Source organism: Fusarium mangiferae (assembly GCF_900044065.1).
Source record: "Fusarium mangiferae strain MRC7560 genome assembly, contig: FMAN_scaffold013, whole genome shotgun sequence".
Lineage (NCBI taxonomy): Eukaryota > Fungi > Ascomycota > Sordariomycetes > Hypocreales > Nectriaceae > Fusarium > Fusarium mangiferae.
The window spans coordinates 1,334,518-1,350,302 of NW_024573933.1; the positions used below are offsets into that span (position 1 = coordinate 1,334,518).

The following is a 15,785-nucleotide window of genomic DNA, read 5'->3' on the forward strand; positions in this document are numbered from 1 at the left end:
CCTAGAAACAAAAAAAGAACAAGGCCAAACTGATTCTTGAAACAACATTCGTCGATCCGATAGATGATGGATCCATGGATTTGATGTGATCCATCCAATGTGGGGGAGAAGGTACCTGCTTGTCGCACTGACATTTTGGGGTAGCTGCAAGTACCGCCTCGTACTTGCTCTGCTGTACCTGGGCTGTACCAGGCTGCACCAGGACCCCTAAGAAAATGGAGTCGGGCCCGCCAATCCCATTGGCCCCGTGGACCCCTTATGGCCTCGTGACTGGACGGCACGATTCAGGGCGCACCCACTGAAGCGGTCGCATCGTGACCCCATGGAACCTGTCAAGTTCCAAGGGACGGACAATGCGGCTGGAAATGAATACAGTGTCAGCTGACGAGGAAACTCACTATAGACCGCAGTTAAGGTTGCAGACCGCCATTGTTGGCTGGGCTCTTTTCTCAATGTGTGTTAGATACTGTGCTACAAACACCAATTGTCAACTCATGACCAGGGGTTTGCCCACGGTGACGAACGGAAACGTTTAGTGGCGGCGCTTTTGGCTGCACACTCACGCATTGTCAACTCGGGCGTGGCCGAGGTCACTGTTACAAGACCGACCAAGCAAGCTTATGATAAGAAGGTATGCTACCTTACCTACCTCTTTAACTACTGGGAATGATAAGCTTCTCAAAAAGTATGCCACGGTGATAAAGTCATGATAAAGCACGTTTATAATTTATGTTCTATGCTGATGCAGGTTCTAATATGCTGGTGCAATACAGTACAGCACACAAAAGGAATGCAGGTAAGTGAGACAATCAAAAGTACGGTACATGCGGCTCATCGCTTTCAATTCCTACCCAAAACTCGCCCTCTGCAAATATCCCACTTGCTGCTCAGTCACAGGCCATGCCGTTAGCCGCATTGGTCTTGCTCTCAAAGTGCGCTCTGCTGCATTTGCATTCATCCGCTTAACCGGTATCGCCTTTTGAGCCGAGATTATATCCAGCTCCTCATCTCGTAAAAACCTCCCGGCTTGTTCCTTACCTTGCTCATCTGATGTATCTCGCCTTAATTCTTGCTCCTCCTCAACGATATTTCCGCTCTCAGCGCGGCTATTATTCGAATCTTGAAAGGACCTGCATTCCGTAATACCTCTCTCCACACGTTCTGAAAGAGGAAGCTGTGACATAACTTCCATGATTTCCCCATCCAACTCCACTGTTTGATCCGCCGCGGCGTTTCCAATGTGGAAGGCCATTGACATACGGAACTCAGGTGAAAATTCAGGATAGAGTAGCTTGCTCTCGATGGAGCGTGTTGTCTTTCCAACCAAGTCTTGCTCTTTCCAAAGTGCTTCGATCTGGAGTAGCCTTCTTTTTGAAGCGCTGACAGGGTCTGAAGCCGAATCCCGAGTCTGTGCACTTGACCCTTGCATATCGATTTGAGATGTCAAGTCTGCGCTCGCCAGATCACTCAGGAACTTGCAGAAATCGTAACGTGATATAGACAAATTGTCGAGAGTCGATGTGGGCACTTCGCCGCTTGCATCTCGAAGACCAGCAAGGTCGAGAAGAACCCGTACTCGGCTGATCAGGTAAGAAGTGTCCTGATCTCTTCCGAGAAGCATTGAAGGCCATGTAACTGAACAGTTGGTGAAACCTTGGATGAGGCGCACGGCAGATCTCCAGTCAAGAGCCACTATGCACTCATCAAACAACTGTCTGATCACATGCGTGCTAAGAGCAACCTTGGCCTTCATGCACGTCACGAAGAACCCCGCAGCCTGATCAAAGAGCTTCATATGTAAAAGGCCTTGAATAGCAGCCTCAATGAGAGGCTTGTCCAGCGGCGCATGCTCCCAGAAATAGTCGCCCGTCTGGGTCCATGTCTGAACCTTGTAGCTCTTGCGCCTTTCATCAACTGCTCCATCGTATGTTTCATCCGCCAGTCTTCGTCTCAGTTTGGCACCTGTCTCGCCATCGAGACCAGCGAGACTTGCAAGACTGCGCAAGAAGCGACCATGGTTGCCTGAATTCTTGTAGTGATTCAAGATGGCGACAAACGTAGATGGAGTTGGTCTCAGTCGGCGGTAGTAGTAGAAGGAGTTGACCACTGGCTCTGATAGATACTTGTAACCATGCTTATCAAAAGCAACGATCAAGGTATTGTACGTGTGCATATCGGCTGGATATGCAGATACAAGCAGATTATAACACACCCTGCCCACCTTCTCCTTGAGGCTCAGTGCTGAACCCACGACTTTGCGAAGATCAGAGTTCAGATCGACCCGGTTCTTTATCACCCTCTCAGGATCATTCTCCACAAGATATCTGAAAGAAGTCCTGTCATTTGCCAGTTGCATGGCCTCGTCGAAGCTGGGGCTTGGTAGATTGGACTTGTCATGGGCATTGGCACGTTTGAGTAATTGTTGAACGAGATGGCTGAGTGTGCGTCCGGCGTTATGGAGCTGTTTGGTATTTAACGGAGTTCTTTGACGGATGCTGACATCTGTTTCTTCGCGGATAATGACTTGCTCAAGGTGATCGTAGTCCGTACGCCTAAGAGCATCCATCGTTGCTTGGTCGGGGCACTCGTATTCCTCAGCATGTACTCGGTTTAAGAATTCGTCGATTCGGATGGTAGTAGGTTTGTAAATCTCCTTCATATATGGTCGGTTTGTGTATAGACTCTTGATGGCCCCCCACAATTGATCCATCTGGTGTAGAGTCACTTCATTCTGGGCGGAGTCAATGCCATTCGTCGTCTGGCTTGCTTCGAGGTTCCGGAGTTGCAGCTGTGCCAATTCACGCCTCGTCTCCTCCAATTGCCGGTCCAACTCCTGCCTTCGGTCCTCCTTTCGTACGGCATCGACGATGGCGGCAGTCGCAAACATGGAGCTGTAGCATGCTGTGAAGATATCGGCAAAGGTGACTTTTCGTGGTCGAGCCGCGGTTGTCACTCTCCGGCCGAGAGAGCTCACGACGGATTCGCAGGCGCGACATCCGCAGCGATGGACCTGGCCGGCCCTCGACCACAAAGCCTGCATTTTAAGTGGCGGTCTGAAGCTCAGGACATCGCTCTGGAGCGATTGAGGGTCGTTGCTGTCGGCAATCGTTCAATTGAGGTGTTTCATGGAGCCATCATCAATCAAGAAATTGGCCAGTCACACATCATTCGATTATTGAAGTCACGTGGGGTTTACCGCGGGTGCAGCTGGAATGCGCTATCGTCACACCCCACCACATCCCACTACCTAGACGCTCATCGATGCTGGAGCTCTTTGAAACGACTTTTTGCTTCTAAAGCCTCTAACATCTGAGAATTCCATACTCATTTACAAAACTTACCATCGCGGTTTCTTCTCACATTACACAGCATGTTTGCTCTGTATCTCACAGCTGACTTGCAAGGGTATGTACTAAAAGCTTTTCACCAACACAAGCGAGCTTTACTGACGTGAGGGGCAATTCCGATATGACAGGGTCACGAACTTGCGCCCTGACGATACCCAAGACAACCCTTTTTGGTATATGTTCAAGGTTCAGTGTACTTCTTGTCGAGAGACTCATGCCAATCACGTTGGAGTCAACCGATTTGTACGTAATGGCCCGTCAAATTGGAACCGATATACTAATATCTTATGAAGGAGACCAATGAGATGAGTGGGAGTCGAGGAGAGGCCAACTTTGTATGGAAGTGCAAGAACTGCAAGGTAAGTTATTTGATGTCGAGTTATTTTCATCTCACTAATATTATGCAAAGCGAGAGTCATCAGCCTCTGTCAAGGCTGGACCTTTTCCTTATGAGCAAACTGAACCAGCCAAGCCTCAAAAGATCCTCGAGTTCGACTGCAGAGGACTCGAATTCACCGAGTTCAAGGCTGAGGTATTTGAGTTACCAACTAGATGAAGACCATATTAACGATCTGTTAGGGCGAATGGTTGGCCGAAGGCCTCGAGACGGGGACCAAGTTTACTGGCATCGACTTGGAGGAGGGCGAGTGGTTCGAATACGACGAGAAGTCTAACGAGGAAGTCAGCATCAATGATGTCAAGTGGGAAGTCCGCCGGTCGTGATATGACTTGAAGTTCGATTTCTGTTGATGTTGGAGTGAGCTGTTTGGTGTTTGGAGCGTGGGGACAGAGATGTTGTGTTATTCAGATAGGATAGAAAAGCCATATAAGCGACATGCATTCGAGTTGGCTCGAAGAACGAGATTGCTCTGCAATATAGTCATAAGTAAACCAGCTTCGAATGTGAAAGATATAAGTTAATGGTTGATTATCGCCTACGGAATACTTTGTAGGTAGTCAGCGAGTTGGCCAATCACATCCCCATAAGGTATCTTATCAGGCCCGCTTTCACCATCATGTCTACCTCAGGTTGTCCGCAAAGGTTCTTTCAAGCAACCTGAGCTTCAATCTCGCATTTACTCCAACAATCAAAAGATTTTGAAGCCCCAGCTTTCCAGAATGGCGGTATCAGAACTCCCCGGAACTATCGATTTTCTCACCGATGCAGCACATCTCCTACGGGCCACAGCCCCAGAGACTTCTGCTCATCTCATGAGCCAACGCGGTCATCTTCTTCAACAATATGGCGTAACACTGTCAGATGTTCAGCGACAACACGTATGTGGAGGCTGTGGAATTATCATGATCCCAGGTCAAGAGGCAACACTGAAGTTAGATGCTCGAAAAAGTCTTCAGAGGAACAAGGCCAAGAGCAAGAGGCCAAGCGGCAACTCGACCCCTAAAGCAACAGAAGATCTTCAGGGACCCTGCAAGATTTTACACTGCGACAACTGTCAACGAGACACCAGGATTGTGATGCCGCCTCCAGGACCAGCTGTGAGGCGAAAAACACCACAGTCGAAAGGCAAGAAAGTTTCTACACCTATTGAGCAGCCCAAACAAACCTCGAATGCTAGCAGCAAGAAAAGAGCCAAAAATCGAAAGGCCGGCTTACAAGCTTTGCTTTCAGGACAAAAGCAACAAACAACGAATCCACTCAGTCTTTCTCACTTTATGAAATGAGAAATATCAGTGGACGACTTGCCATCATGACTTCTGTCCATCTCATGGTTAGGCCTATCGGATGAATCTAGGCCCGCTATCCTGAGTCATCGCCGCAGGTGTGTCCCGAACGTTCTAGTGCCTGCCCGCCTCCAAAGTCTGCACCCTGGACCCCATGACATAACTGGGCTTGCCCCTCCAAAAATTTCATGACCCCTCCATGGATTCAACCACCAAAAGACGATTGGATTTTCAAGATTCGATCCCAGCAGACAAAAAATTGAAAATGGCCACCGAAGATACAACCAAGCTTACTCCCGAGGAATTCTTCCAGAGCATCGGTGACAAGGTTAACAAACTTGCGCCTGCTGCTGTTGATGCCCAAAATGCCGACGATGACGAGCGCGCTGTCGAAGAGATTGAGTCTCTGTGCATGAACTGCGGCAAGAATGTGAGTCAACACATCATCGAACAAGTCGCATAGGAATCTAGCTAACAGAGCTGTATAGGGTGTCACCAGACTTCTTCTCACTGCGATCCCATACTTCCGCGAAGTTGTTATCATGTCTTTCTCTTGCGAGCACTGCCATACCCAGAACAACGAGATCCAGGCTGCCGGAACCGTCCAGCCCAAAGGAACCCACTACGAGCTGCGTTTGACAAACCTCGCCGACTTCTCGCGACAGGTTGTCAAGTCCGATACCTCCACCGTCAAGTTCATCGAGTTGGATCTCGAGATCCCTGCTGGTCGTGGCCAGCTTACAAATGTCGAGGGTCTCCTGACCACTGTCATCGAGGATCTCGAGATGGGACAAGAGGCGCGAAAGGAGCAGGCTCCTGAAGTGTATGTTAAGGTCGCTGAGATTATCGCCAAGGGTCGCGCCATGTTGTTGGGCGACGCCTTTCCCTTCCGTGTCTGGGTTGATGACCCTGCCGGAAACTCGTTCATTGCCCCTGATCTCAAGGACGGTGTTGGAAAGTGGGAGAAGCACGAGTATGCCCGAACTGCTGAACAGAACGCCGCCCTTGGACTCTCCGACTCAGATGCCAACGCTCAGCAACCGCAAAACCCTGGCTTGGATGCTGATGGTGAAATCATCCCCAACGAAGTCTACAGCTTCCCCGCGACATGCCCTGGCTGCATGCATCCTTGCACGACACACATGAAGATGGTTGATATTCCCCACTTCAAGCAGGTTGTTCTCATGTCCACCGTGTGTGACGACTGCGGCTACCGCTCCAACGATGTCAAGACAGGTGGTGAGATTCCTGAGAAGGGCGAGAAAATTATCTTGGAAGTCAGTGGCGGCGCCGACCTGGCACGTGATATTCTCAAGAGTGAGACTTGTGGCCTTGAGTGCCCCGAGCTTAAGCTCCAGGTCAACCCTGGTACCCTGGGTGGTCGCTTCACTACTGTTGAAGGTCTCCTGACCCAGGTCCGTGGTGATCTTCACTCTCAGATCTTCGAGGCCGACGGCTCGGGCCAGGGTGGTGACTCACTTGCCAGCGACGAGAAGTCTCAGTGGACCGCCTTCTTTGACGGTCTTGATGCCGCCATCCGTGGCGAGAAGCCCTTCACAATTGTGCTTACCGACCCCTTCGCCAGCAGCTACGTTCAGCCTCTCGTAGACCCCCCTGCCCCCGACCCAAAGATTCACCGTGAGAACTATACCCGCACAGATGAGGAAGAGGAGGAGCTTGGTCTCAAGGACATGAAGTTGGAGAACTATGGAGAGCAGGAAGAGGGAAAAGAGGACGAGACTGCCGCTGAGAGGTAGCACTTGATATAGTTCTCCTTTACTGTTTTTTCCTTTCAAAAGTTCAGCCTATAGATGAAGCAATGATACAAAGCTATGATTCAATGTGATTTCTCAGAATCCGTTCATGCTTTGCCACTCTTTTTATTCCTCGTGAGGCCGAAAAATACCTCGTCGAAAGCCGCTTCATATGCATCGATCAAGGGTCTCCCAAACAAGGTCAACCTCGAACGCCTTGATGAATTTTGTTTACTTAGTGAGTTTCGGCCAAACAAGGTGATCGGCGCAACGAGGACCATTGCATGATAAGTGAAAAAGCCACTGATGGTAAAGTTGCCAGGCAGGAATATGCTGTGTCCGTAACAGCAGATAACACTTGTCAAGAACGTGGCAGAGATATACCTAGACGCTATAAGGGCTGGAGCCAGCCACAGGAGGGAAGTGTTGGGCGATAAATACCTACCTAGACAGTAAACAGAGAGACCGAAGGATGCGCACTTGGTTAAGATTTTGGGGGCCTATCCCTCAAGAGTCAGACTGTAAAGGGAAAGGGTGCTATAATATGCTAGGGCGTTTCCAGCGGAGAAGATTCCTGAGACGAGAGTGCCATTGACGGCATGGGGAAGAACTGCTATTCCAAGATTCCCCATGGCGATAACATAGGGGGGGTAGCTCCTATTCCAACACTGTCACCTCCGTTGACAATACCTGTAAGGGTAGGGCAACTGCAAAAGAGAATGATACCAACACATAGAGATGACTGGATGAAAAAGATACCGAACCGGATGTGTATGTTTTTGAAGGTGTTCTTGAGATGAATGCGCAGAACTTGGCTTCTCCCTCGATCATGGAGACAAACTCAGGGCCAACACAGGTGAAAGTGGCTGTCCAGATGGAGCCGAAGAACCCCTGAAACCTTCCAAGATCCCCGTCTATTCACGGGACCTACGTTGATAAGACGACGATTTGCATGTTAATAGTAATCAAATAGAGTCTGCTGCAACAGGTGTATCATCGCTCCAAAACTTGTACATAGCATTCAAGGCCCATTTCTCGAACGACACCAAAAGAGCTTAATAAAGAAAGAAGTTCAACCCAATGTTCCGCCGTTCTGATAAAGGCACTGCTATCTCAGCGATGCAGTTACTGACAAGGCCTACCATGACAGAGTATAAGGTGTAAGCGAGAAAAAGACTTCCTTGGCCGTCATGGGCGAGACCTGTGCCGATAGAGACAAAGATAGATGCGCAGATTGGGGGTCTGATAGCCATGAGTTGGGTATGACGGTTGCCTACCTAGTTTACAGCGAAGTTGGGAGTTGGGAGGTGTGAGGTGTGAATTATTGTGTTTTGTATGATGTGAGACTCAGATCAGCAACTCCAGGCGACATATAATTCATTGGGACGGTTCGTATATATATTTAACATCGTTGGCCAGGTCCAATGCCAAATTCACTATCCTCCAACGTTCTATGAAGGTTGTCGTTGTTATCTTTGAGGAGGAAATGGAAACTGAACACGTCGTTATAAAGACGCTTTTCTCCAATTATAGCATTTTTCGTATCAAGCAAAGTTCTGAGCCTCAGAGCCAACTTATCATGACGTCGGAGCCATCAACCGAGCTCAAATGTTTTGGGGTCCTTCTCCAATATTGCTTCCCCTCTCTACCCCAAGAATTGAATTCGGCTCTTCAAATGTTGCCCTCGCGATAGCATTTCGGGCTTCAGACCCGATCGGAATCGAAGCCGAGCCTAGATACGGCGAGCACGGTTTGATGGCTAGTGAGCTCGGGATCAACTATCAAGATACTACCTCAGCCGTGGACCATCCCCCCCAAGGAAAACTCTTTACAAGTCTTGCATGAGAGTCACGGTGAAGGTAATCGGGATGTGAAGCTATCGATATGATACACACAAGTGGAAGCGTCATGAGAAAGCTGATGTTAAGTTTATGCGGTACCAGATAACCAGAAAAGATCGTCAAAGCTGGCAGACTTGAAGATAATTGACCATATATATGCATTATTTACGATGCCATGTAGTTATCTGTGAAGAGACTTTGTATGCGGTGTCGAGGTATGTCAACAAACATACACCTTACTTGTCACGGAGGCAGGCTTCTCAGTTTGAGCAAAGACACCTACAATGATAAAGGTAAGAAAGCTAGCCAGAAAACGGAACTATACTGCCGAGATAAGGTGTCACACGATCATGACGAGACAGGAAGGGGGACAGGTATCAGAATCATATCATCTACACTTCCACCCCTTTTTGGCATTTCTCATCCAAGTCAAGAGATATGGTAAGGAAGTCACACGAGTGAAGACCTTTATAGATATATGAATCCCCATATTGTCAGTGTATGTAGGTGAGTGCTGTCAAGAAACACGAAAGTACGTAGTTGCAACATGAATCTCATATTGATAATGCTCGGGGGTGTGACATCAATGTCTGGTATGCAGAAGCTAAACTGCTACACCTTGTCATTTTGGGTTTCATCTAGTTTCCCAAGAAACAGGCTGTTATTACAACAGCACAATAGTGACCAGATGATTGTGAACGTTGAGCCAGTGATCTAGAAGTGATCATCTGAAAAGTAGCCACAGGGTCTACTCTTAAAGAAACCTTAATGCTTCGTCCATCTTTTGTGTCTTATATTGTGGACGTCACCTCTTTGATCAGGGTTGTTTTTTCCATAATTAGTAGGTAGTGTGGTAAATGCCAGCTCTTCTCCTTTTACATGTTCTATGTACGAATATCAAGTCCGATACCACATAGACCCCTGTTATTGACCATCTCTGCTACTATCTACCTTCAACCGGAGACCAGACTCCCTTGCCGCGGGAACTATATCCGACCTACACACCAGCTGAGCCGAACTATCTCCAAACTCGACAAGACGGTGCAACAGAAGCATGAACCCCAGAAGTAACAGAAACACTAGAAGGTCTAGATCCGGGATATCAGTCTATTTTGGGCAATCGGTTCAACTGTTGACATGCTTATTCGCACTTCTTGCATCGGCATTTGGCATAGACTAATGAAGTTCATGATCATTTGACCAAAGAATGGTAGCTCGATATACACCCTTCCCCTCAACAATGCATCTGTGATAGAGATCACCCTTTCCATTGGACAATCTAGTGTATCTATTGTAGTCAACTGGAGGGCATACAGGAGTATTTTAGATATAAAACTTTGGAACTTCTTCATGCCTTGCCTTTCTTATCTTGAGCTCTGCAATTCAGGACCGACACACACACTCATCTCAACTGGGACTTTATCTACACTGGAAACGAGTATCGAATCTCTATAAATTCTAGTTACTATGCCTTCAGTAATCTACAGTACACCTACCTCTCTTCCGGTCCGAAAGCCAGCACCGTTCGTCATTGGTCCAACCAACAAAGCCCCTTTCCGACCTACCAACAAGATCCCACAAGATGTCATCGACACAGCTCAAGCCACACCCATCGAAGAGTTCGATGCCACGAAGCATGTAAACTTCGAGTTCCCCAAGCGGACTTACAGCATGAAGGAATGGGGATACGAGAACCAGGGTGTCTCTCCCATCGCCGCCTCCGACCCTTTCTCTCTTTTCACTGAAGCCGCTGTCAAGCAAGTCCGACGGGAACTTCTCAGTAAGGATGTTCTACGAACGTGCCAGTATGCTTCAACTTTTACAAAGAACCAAATTCGAGGATATACTCAAAAGTTCATCACTCCAGACACAATGATAGGTTGCTTAGCTAACAGATTACAGACAAGCACCTTTTGCTCACGCTCTTTGGAAGAGTCCCGAAGTCCAGCAAGCTGTTTCAAAAGTGGCTGGTATTGATCTAGTTCACGCATTCGAGTATGAGATCGGCCATTGCAACCTGCTCTTCAGCGATGGCGAAGACGAGAAGAAGGGAGCTAGCGACAACGTTGGCTTTTCTTGGCACTATGATAGCTTTCCGTTTGTATGTGTTACAATGCTTTCAGACTGTTCGGATATGAAAGGTGGCGAGACTGCAGTCCTCAAGGGTGATGGTGAAGTTCTCAAAGTTCGGGGTCCAACCATGGTGAGTTACATGGTCACTCAACATGGACGTATGAGCTAATATTTTCTAGGGCACTGCAGTGATTCTTCAAGGTCGCTACGTCCAACATGCTGCACTCAAGGCCATTGGTAAAGAAAGAATATCCTTCATCACAGCATTCCGTCCCAAGTCACCCTTTGTCAAGGACGAGTTGGTCCTCACGGGTTCTCGACCCATAAGCAACCAGTCAGAACTTGTATATGACTACTGCACCTACCGAGCAGACGTTCTTGAGATACGATTTCGAGAACACGCCAAGAAGCTTCGCGAGCAGCAAGCTGCGGGTTTCAAGTTCGATCCCGACGCTGCAAGGGAGTTTCTTCAGGAGCAAAAGGAGATGTTGGAGGCGACGCTTTTGGAGATGATTCCAATTTACGATGTTGTTGAAGCGGAGTAGGCTTTGTGTAACTATCAGCTAGCGATGTCTGACTCTAATAAGCAATATGAGTAACGAACGATTGTATAAGAATATATGTGAGGGTACACGTGACTCAGCGGAACAAAGTCCGGAAGACCTGAATAGATTCCCCGAGCCTCGGCTCCGGGGTGGACTCCCCTCATGGCTCCACTTTAGCCGGGGAAGCTTCTTACCACAACAGGGGCATACCCCAGATACAAGAACTCCAAGCCTCGGCTCCATGATAAAGAGATTAATAGCATCAAAACCCGCCTTTTTCGTAATCTCAATCTACTTGCCATAATACCACAGTTGCAGGTAGACTAGACTAGACAGACTCACGCCATGTCTGACAAGGCGCAGAGTCGTATCAATGCCATTGGCAAGCAACTTCTTCCACCTATCAACAAGGTAGCTCCGGGGTCAAGTAAGCTCCGCGTCGAGGGCAAAGTCGTCATCATAACAGGTAATGGCACGCGAGAGCTCCTTCAAGGAATATCGCTGACTCGGTACAGGCACAAACTCACCGCTGGGTATCGGTCGTGCTACAGCGCATCAATACGCTGAGAGCGGTGCCCGAGCATTGTATCTCTGCGACTTTGACGATACGCACCTTGAGTCTCACAAGAAGGAGATCAACGCTGCGTTTCCCAAGGTGGAAATCCACACGAGGCGTTTCGATGCCGCGGATGAGGACAAGGTCAAGGAGGTAGTCGATGACGCGATTCACCGCTACGGTCGCTTGGACGTCTTCTTTGCTAATGCTGGAGTCGTCGGTCGAACCACGCTATTCTCTGACTTCAGCAAAGATGAGTTTATGTCGATACTCAACACCAACACGTCAAGGTATGCGAATTTCTCCACATTATATACTGGATCGGTATCATCTAAATTATATTGCAGTGTCTTTCTAGCTGCCAAGTACGCGGCACCAGCTATGATGCAAACTTCTGCCGACAAGCCCCAAGCCAGCGGCAGTATCATCGGTACAGCGTCTGTTGCAGGAATTCGCTCCAATGCTGGGTCCACACCGTACTCGGCCTCCAAAGCAGCCGTGGTATCTCTCGCCCAGACGATATCATACCAGCTCGCTGGAACAGGTGTACGTGTGAACGCCATCTGCCCAGGCCTCATCGAGACTGGCATGACAGCGCCTGTTTATGAAGCCGCGAGGGCTCGTGGAAGCGAGAAGAAGATCGGACAGTTGAACCCTATGAAGCGGGGCGGTCATGCTGATGAGATTGCTCGTGTTGCGCTCTTCTTGGGAAGTGATGAGAGTAGTTATGTTAATGGACAGGCATGGGCAGTAGATGGAGGGCTGAGTGCTGGGCACCCCTTTGTTCCTGGAAAACTGGGCTGATTGTCTTTCAGGGGGGAGTATAGTTCAGCTCTGTTATACCACCCACAACACTGGGTCTCATGAGTAGACACTCGCATTTCAGCTCATATTACAGCGTTTCCGAATACTCTCATCATCTACGAGCATTCTACTTTATTCATTGGTTTCTGTATCCAACTTTAATCCTTCTTACCTCGGAGTGTTTATGTGTGAATGTGTGCTATTTGCTGCATTAAGCCAATATCCGAGCACAAGATATACCCCCTGTGCCCATCAAACTAATCAAGTCGAACCGCTAAATAGCGACGTGTTTGCATCGGAACTCCTCCCAAGATCGGCGCAACTCTTAACTCAGGCGGTAACCTCCGCGAGTCCAGCTGCTTGGATGTGATGAGTTTTCCGATGAAACTGAAGTGTCTACCAATCGCATCATGATCGAGCAAGATGTGATGTTTGTTTGGCAACCCGACGCAGATATTGTTTCTATTTCTGCCCTTGATCGATATTCTCACGTGTTTTCCAGCCTTTTCTCTCGCTGTGATAGCCGCTTTCAACTGTCTTTATTCTCCCCGTATTCCGCATCAATATGTGGTACTTACTGTTCACGACACTGTATACAGAATAGATCTATGACAACGAGCCAATTGCTCTCAAGGCACAAGCTGATCATTGCCTTTGTTCACATGCCGTTATTACTGCCGATTATCATAACCTTGAATCAAACAAACATCACCGAATGACACCATCAGGACAACTTTAAACTTCTGGAATTCTCCGTGACACCATCACCAAAACCCAATAATCCACCAACGCCCGTCTCTAAATCCCCCATTAACTCAAGGGATGGTATGATCTATATGTCGTTTCGTTTGACTTAAACATGTCCGTCGACTAAAAATATGGAGCCTCAAGTTTCGGAGTACGGCTCTAGTCGAAACCAAATCCTGACTCAAACATCAAGATGCCCCCTTAAAAGATCCTGAAACACCTAACGACGGAGAAACCCTTGATCAACGGAGCTTCAATCCATGCAACAGCAAGGAAACATTCTCCAAAAACGTGATTGATAAACATGAGCCGCGTCATCTTCAGCATCGATTGCCAATGAGGCCAAGACTTACGGATAGACGCCCACATCGGCCCCCGATATATCGATTATCGACAAGGTCTCTAAACACGAAACTTGAGCTTGTTAGCCTTATCCATCGGCCTTTTTTTCCTGCAGACTAACAAACTCAATCCATCAGATCTTTCCACTAATGCAGTCAAAAGTTTACCCCTTGTCCCTTGCAGAGATCGCCAGGGGATCCAATCGTGGTTAATCAACTCCCTGCTTGTGTTTGTCAGAGCCTCTGGATCTTGAAACCATCAGCTTGCCATCGGAGCTGGGATCCGCTGGCGTCAATATGGAACGTCTACGCGAGTTCTGGGTTACGTTCGGTAATAGGAGTAGTTGACAGACTTTAACGACCGTCCATCCCATGTTCTCGTTTCGAGGCACATTGTATATAAACGTCCGTTTCTCTGTGTTTCTGCTCAGCTTCTGGTTCTCTCCATCGCCACTTTCCCTCGCTCTTTTCTTTCATCACTAGACTTTCAGTTGCAGGCATCTGTGGTCAGTCTTTTTTCCACGATCTTTTCCCTCTTTTATTTCCTTCAAGTACATTATATCCTTCCTTCAAGATCAAAATGGCTGTCCTTAACCTTGTCACTTTGGCTTTGGCCCTTTCTTCTCCGGCCATGGCCCGACCTCGCCCACAGTTTGGCAACGGCGGCGATGCCCAAACACCCGGCGCTGGCCTCGGCGGTGCTCTCCCCACTGCCCTTCCCAGTGGTGGCTCTGGCCTCATTCCTTCTGGCCTTCCCAGCCTAGGAGGCGGCAACGGAGGCGCCATCCCAACCCCTGGAAGTGGCTTCAACTTGCCCGGCAGCGGCAGTGGTAATGATGCTCCTGCTATCACTCCAGGCTCTGGTGGTGGCTTTTTTGGTGGTGGCAGCGGTGGTGGTATTCCCGGCCTTGGAAACCTCCCCTTCTTTGGAGGAGGTAACGGAGGCAACAGTGGTAACGGAGGTGGCTTCTTCGGCGGTGGCGGTAACACCAATACTCCCCCCGCCGCAGCTCCAAGCGGTGGTCTGCCTGGAGGAAATGATGGCAACACCGGCGGTGGTGCTTCTGTCCCCGCTCCTATTCAAACTCCGGGCACCGGAGGTGGTGTACAAGGTGCGTCCTTCCGAGGCCGTGGTCGGTCTCGCAACCAAGACTCGCCTTCGACCCCTGGAGGCAGTGGTAACTCTCAGGGTGGAAACGGTGGTAGCCAGCCGAGCGGTGCCATCCCTACCTTTTCTGCCGGACCTGGTAACGGTTTCGGCGGGGGTGGCGATGGAGGAAACGGAGGAAACGGCGATGCCACTGAGGCTCCTGTCGCTCCCACTCTTGTCCCTACCCCAGGCAGTGGGCTTGACGGCCCAGGCACTGCTCCCAGCGGTGTCATTCCTACTTTCGTTGCTGGGCCAGGAAACGGCTTCGGCGATGGTAACAGCCCCGGCACTCCTAGCGCTCCCATTCAGACTCCTGGCAGCGGAAACCAGCCTGGTGGTGGTCTAGGTGGAAGCCAGCCCAGCGGTACCATCCCTACTTTCGTTGCTGGACCCGGCAATGGTTTCGGTGAGGGCGGCAACTCTGGCAGCCCCGACACTCCCGTTCAGACACCCGGCAGTGGAAGCTCGGCCGGAGGTGACCTCACTCAACCTGGTAGCGAAAGTGGAAACGACAGCGGAAACGGCAACCTCCCTGGAGGTGATCAGACTCAGCCCAGTGGTGTCATTCCCACTTTCGTCGCTGGTCCTGGTAACGGTTTCGGCGGTGGTAACGGTGCCATCACTACCCCTACTCCCGGTGCTGGCCTCGGTGGCGGCAACAACAACACCCCCGATGTCCCTGAGACTCCCGTCCAGACCCCAGGGGCCGGCAGCGGCAGCGGCAGCGGAAGCCAGCCTGGAGGTGCTATCCCAACCTTCGTCGCTGGCCCCGGCCAAGGCTTCGGTGGTGGCGATGGCCAGAACGGGGGCTTCCAGAAGCGAGCTCGATCCTCTCAGTAAACGGATTCATGTTGAATAGACAACGACTTTGATGGGTCTTCTATGTTTGGGAAATAAAGAGGATAGTTCGTGTTCATATAATTCTTGGGTGAAAAGCAGGGCTT

The 15,785-nt window shown here is 49.4% G+C and overlaps 7 protein-coding genes across 7 annotated transcripts; 6 read left to right on the forward strand and 1 right to left on the reverse strand.

The window, feature by feature from the left end:
- Positions 1 to 847: 847 nt before the first annotated feature.
- FMAN_00435 (uncharacterized protein) lies at positions 848 to 3,040 on the reverse strand (the record flags this gene model as incomplete). Its single annotated transcript, XM_041822286.1, has 1 exon — positions 848 to 3,040. The coding sequence occupies one exon, from the start codon at positions 3,038 to 3,040 to the stop codon at positions 848 to 850; it is 2,193 nt and encodes a 730-aa protein (XP_041687981.1).
- A 330-nt stretch (positions 3,041 to 3,370) lies between these two features.
- Positions 3,371 to 4,070, forward strand: FMAN_00436 (putative DUF866 domain protein; the record flags this gene model as incomplete). The annotated part of the gene is made up of 5 exons (XM_041822287.1): positions 3,371 to 3,405; positions 3,476 to 3,590; positions 3,641 to 3,706; positions 3,757 to 3,879; positions 3,927 to 4,070. The coding sequence occupies 5 exons, from the start codon at positions 3,371 to 3,373 to the stop codon at positions 4,068 to 4,070; spliced, it is 483 nt and encodes a 160-aa protein (XP_041687982.1).
- A 396-nt stretch (positions 4,071 to 4,466) lies between these two features.
- Positions 4,467 to 5,030, forward strand: FMAN_00437 (uncharacterized protein; the record flags this gene model as incomplete). The annotated part of the gene is made up of 1 exon (XM_041822288.1): positions 4,467 to 5,030. One exon carries the CDS (start codon positions 4,467 to 4,469, stop codon positions 5,028 to 5,030), a length of 564 nt encoding a protein of 187 aa, XP_041687983.1.
- A 265-nt stretch (positions 5,031 to 5,295) lies between these two features.
- On the forward strand, positions 5,296 to 6,787 carry FMAN_00438 (putative zinc finger protein ZPR1; the record flags this gene model as incomplete). The annotated part of the gene is made up of 2 exons (XM_041822289.1): positions 5,296 to 5,460; positions 5,519 to 6,787. 2 exons carry the CDS (start codon positions 5,296 to 5,298, stop codon positions 6,785 to 6,787), a joined length of 1,434 nt encoding a protein of 477 aa, XP_041687984.1.
- A 3,305-nt stretch (positions 6,788 to 10,092) lies between these two features.
- On the forward strand, positions 10,093 to 11,243 carry FMAN_00439 (uncharacterized protein; the record flags this gene model as incomplete). The annotated part of the gene is made up of 3 exons (XM_041822291.1): positions 10,093 to 10,478; positions 10,528 to 10,828; positions 10,878 to 11,243. The coding sequence occupies 3 exons, from the start codon at positions 10,093 to 10,095 to the stop codon at positions 11,241 to 11,243; spliced, it is 1,053 nt and encodes a 350-aa protein (XP_041687985.1).
- A 345-nt stretch (positions 11,244 to 11,588) lies between these two features.
- FMAN_00440 (uncharacterized protein) lies at positions 11,589 to 12,603 on the forward strand (the record flags this gene model as incomplete). The annotated part of the gene is made up of 3 exons (XM_041822292.1): positions 11,589 to 11,709; positions 11,759 to 12,089; positions 12,147 to 12,603. The coding sequence occupies 3 exons, from the start codon at positions 11,589 to 11,591 to the stop codon at positions 12,601 to 12,603; spliced, it is 909 nt and encodes a 302-aa protein (XP_041687986.1).
- A 1,668-nt stretch (positions 12,604 to 14,271) lies between these two features.
- On the forward strand, positions 14,272 to 15,681 carry FMAN_00441 (uncharacterized protein; the record flags this gene model as incomplete). Its single annotated transcript, XM_041822293.1, has 1 exon — positions 14,272 to 15,681. One exon carries the CDS (start codon positions 14,272 to 14,274, stop codon positions 15,679 to 15,681), a length of 1,410 nt encoding a protein of 469 aa, XP_041687987.1.
- Positions 15,682 to 15,785: the final 104 nt, after the last annotated feature.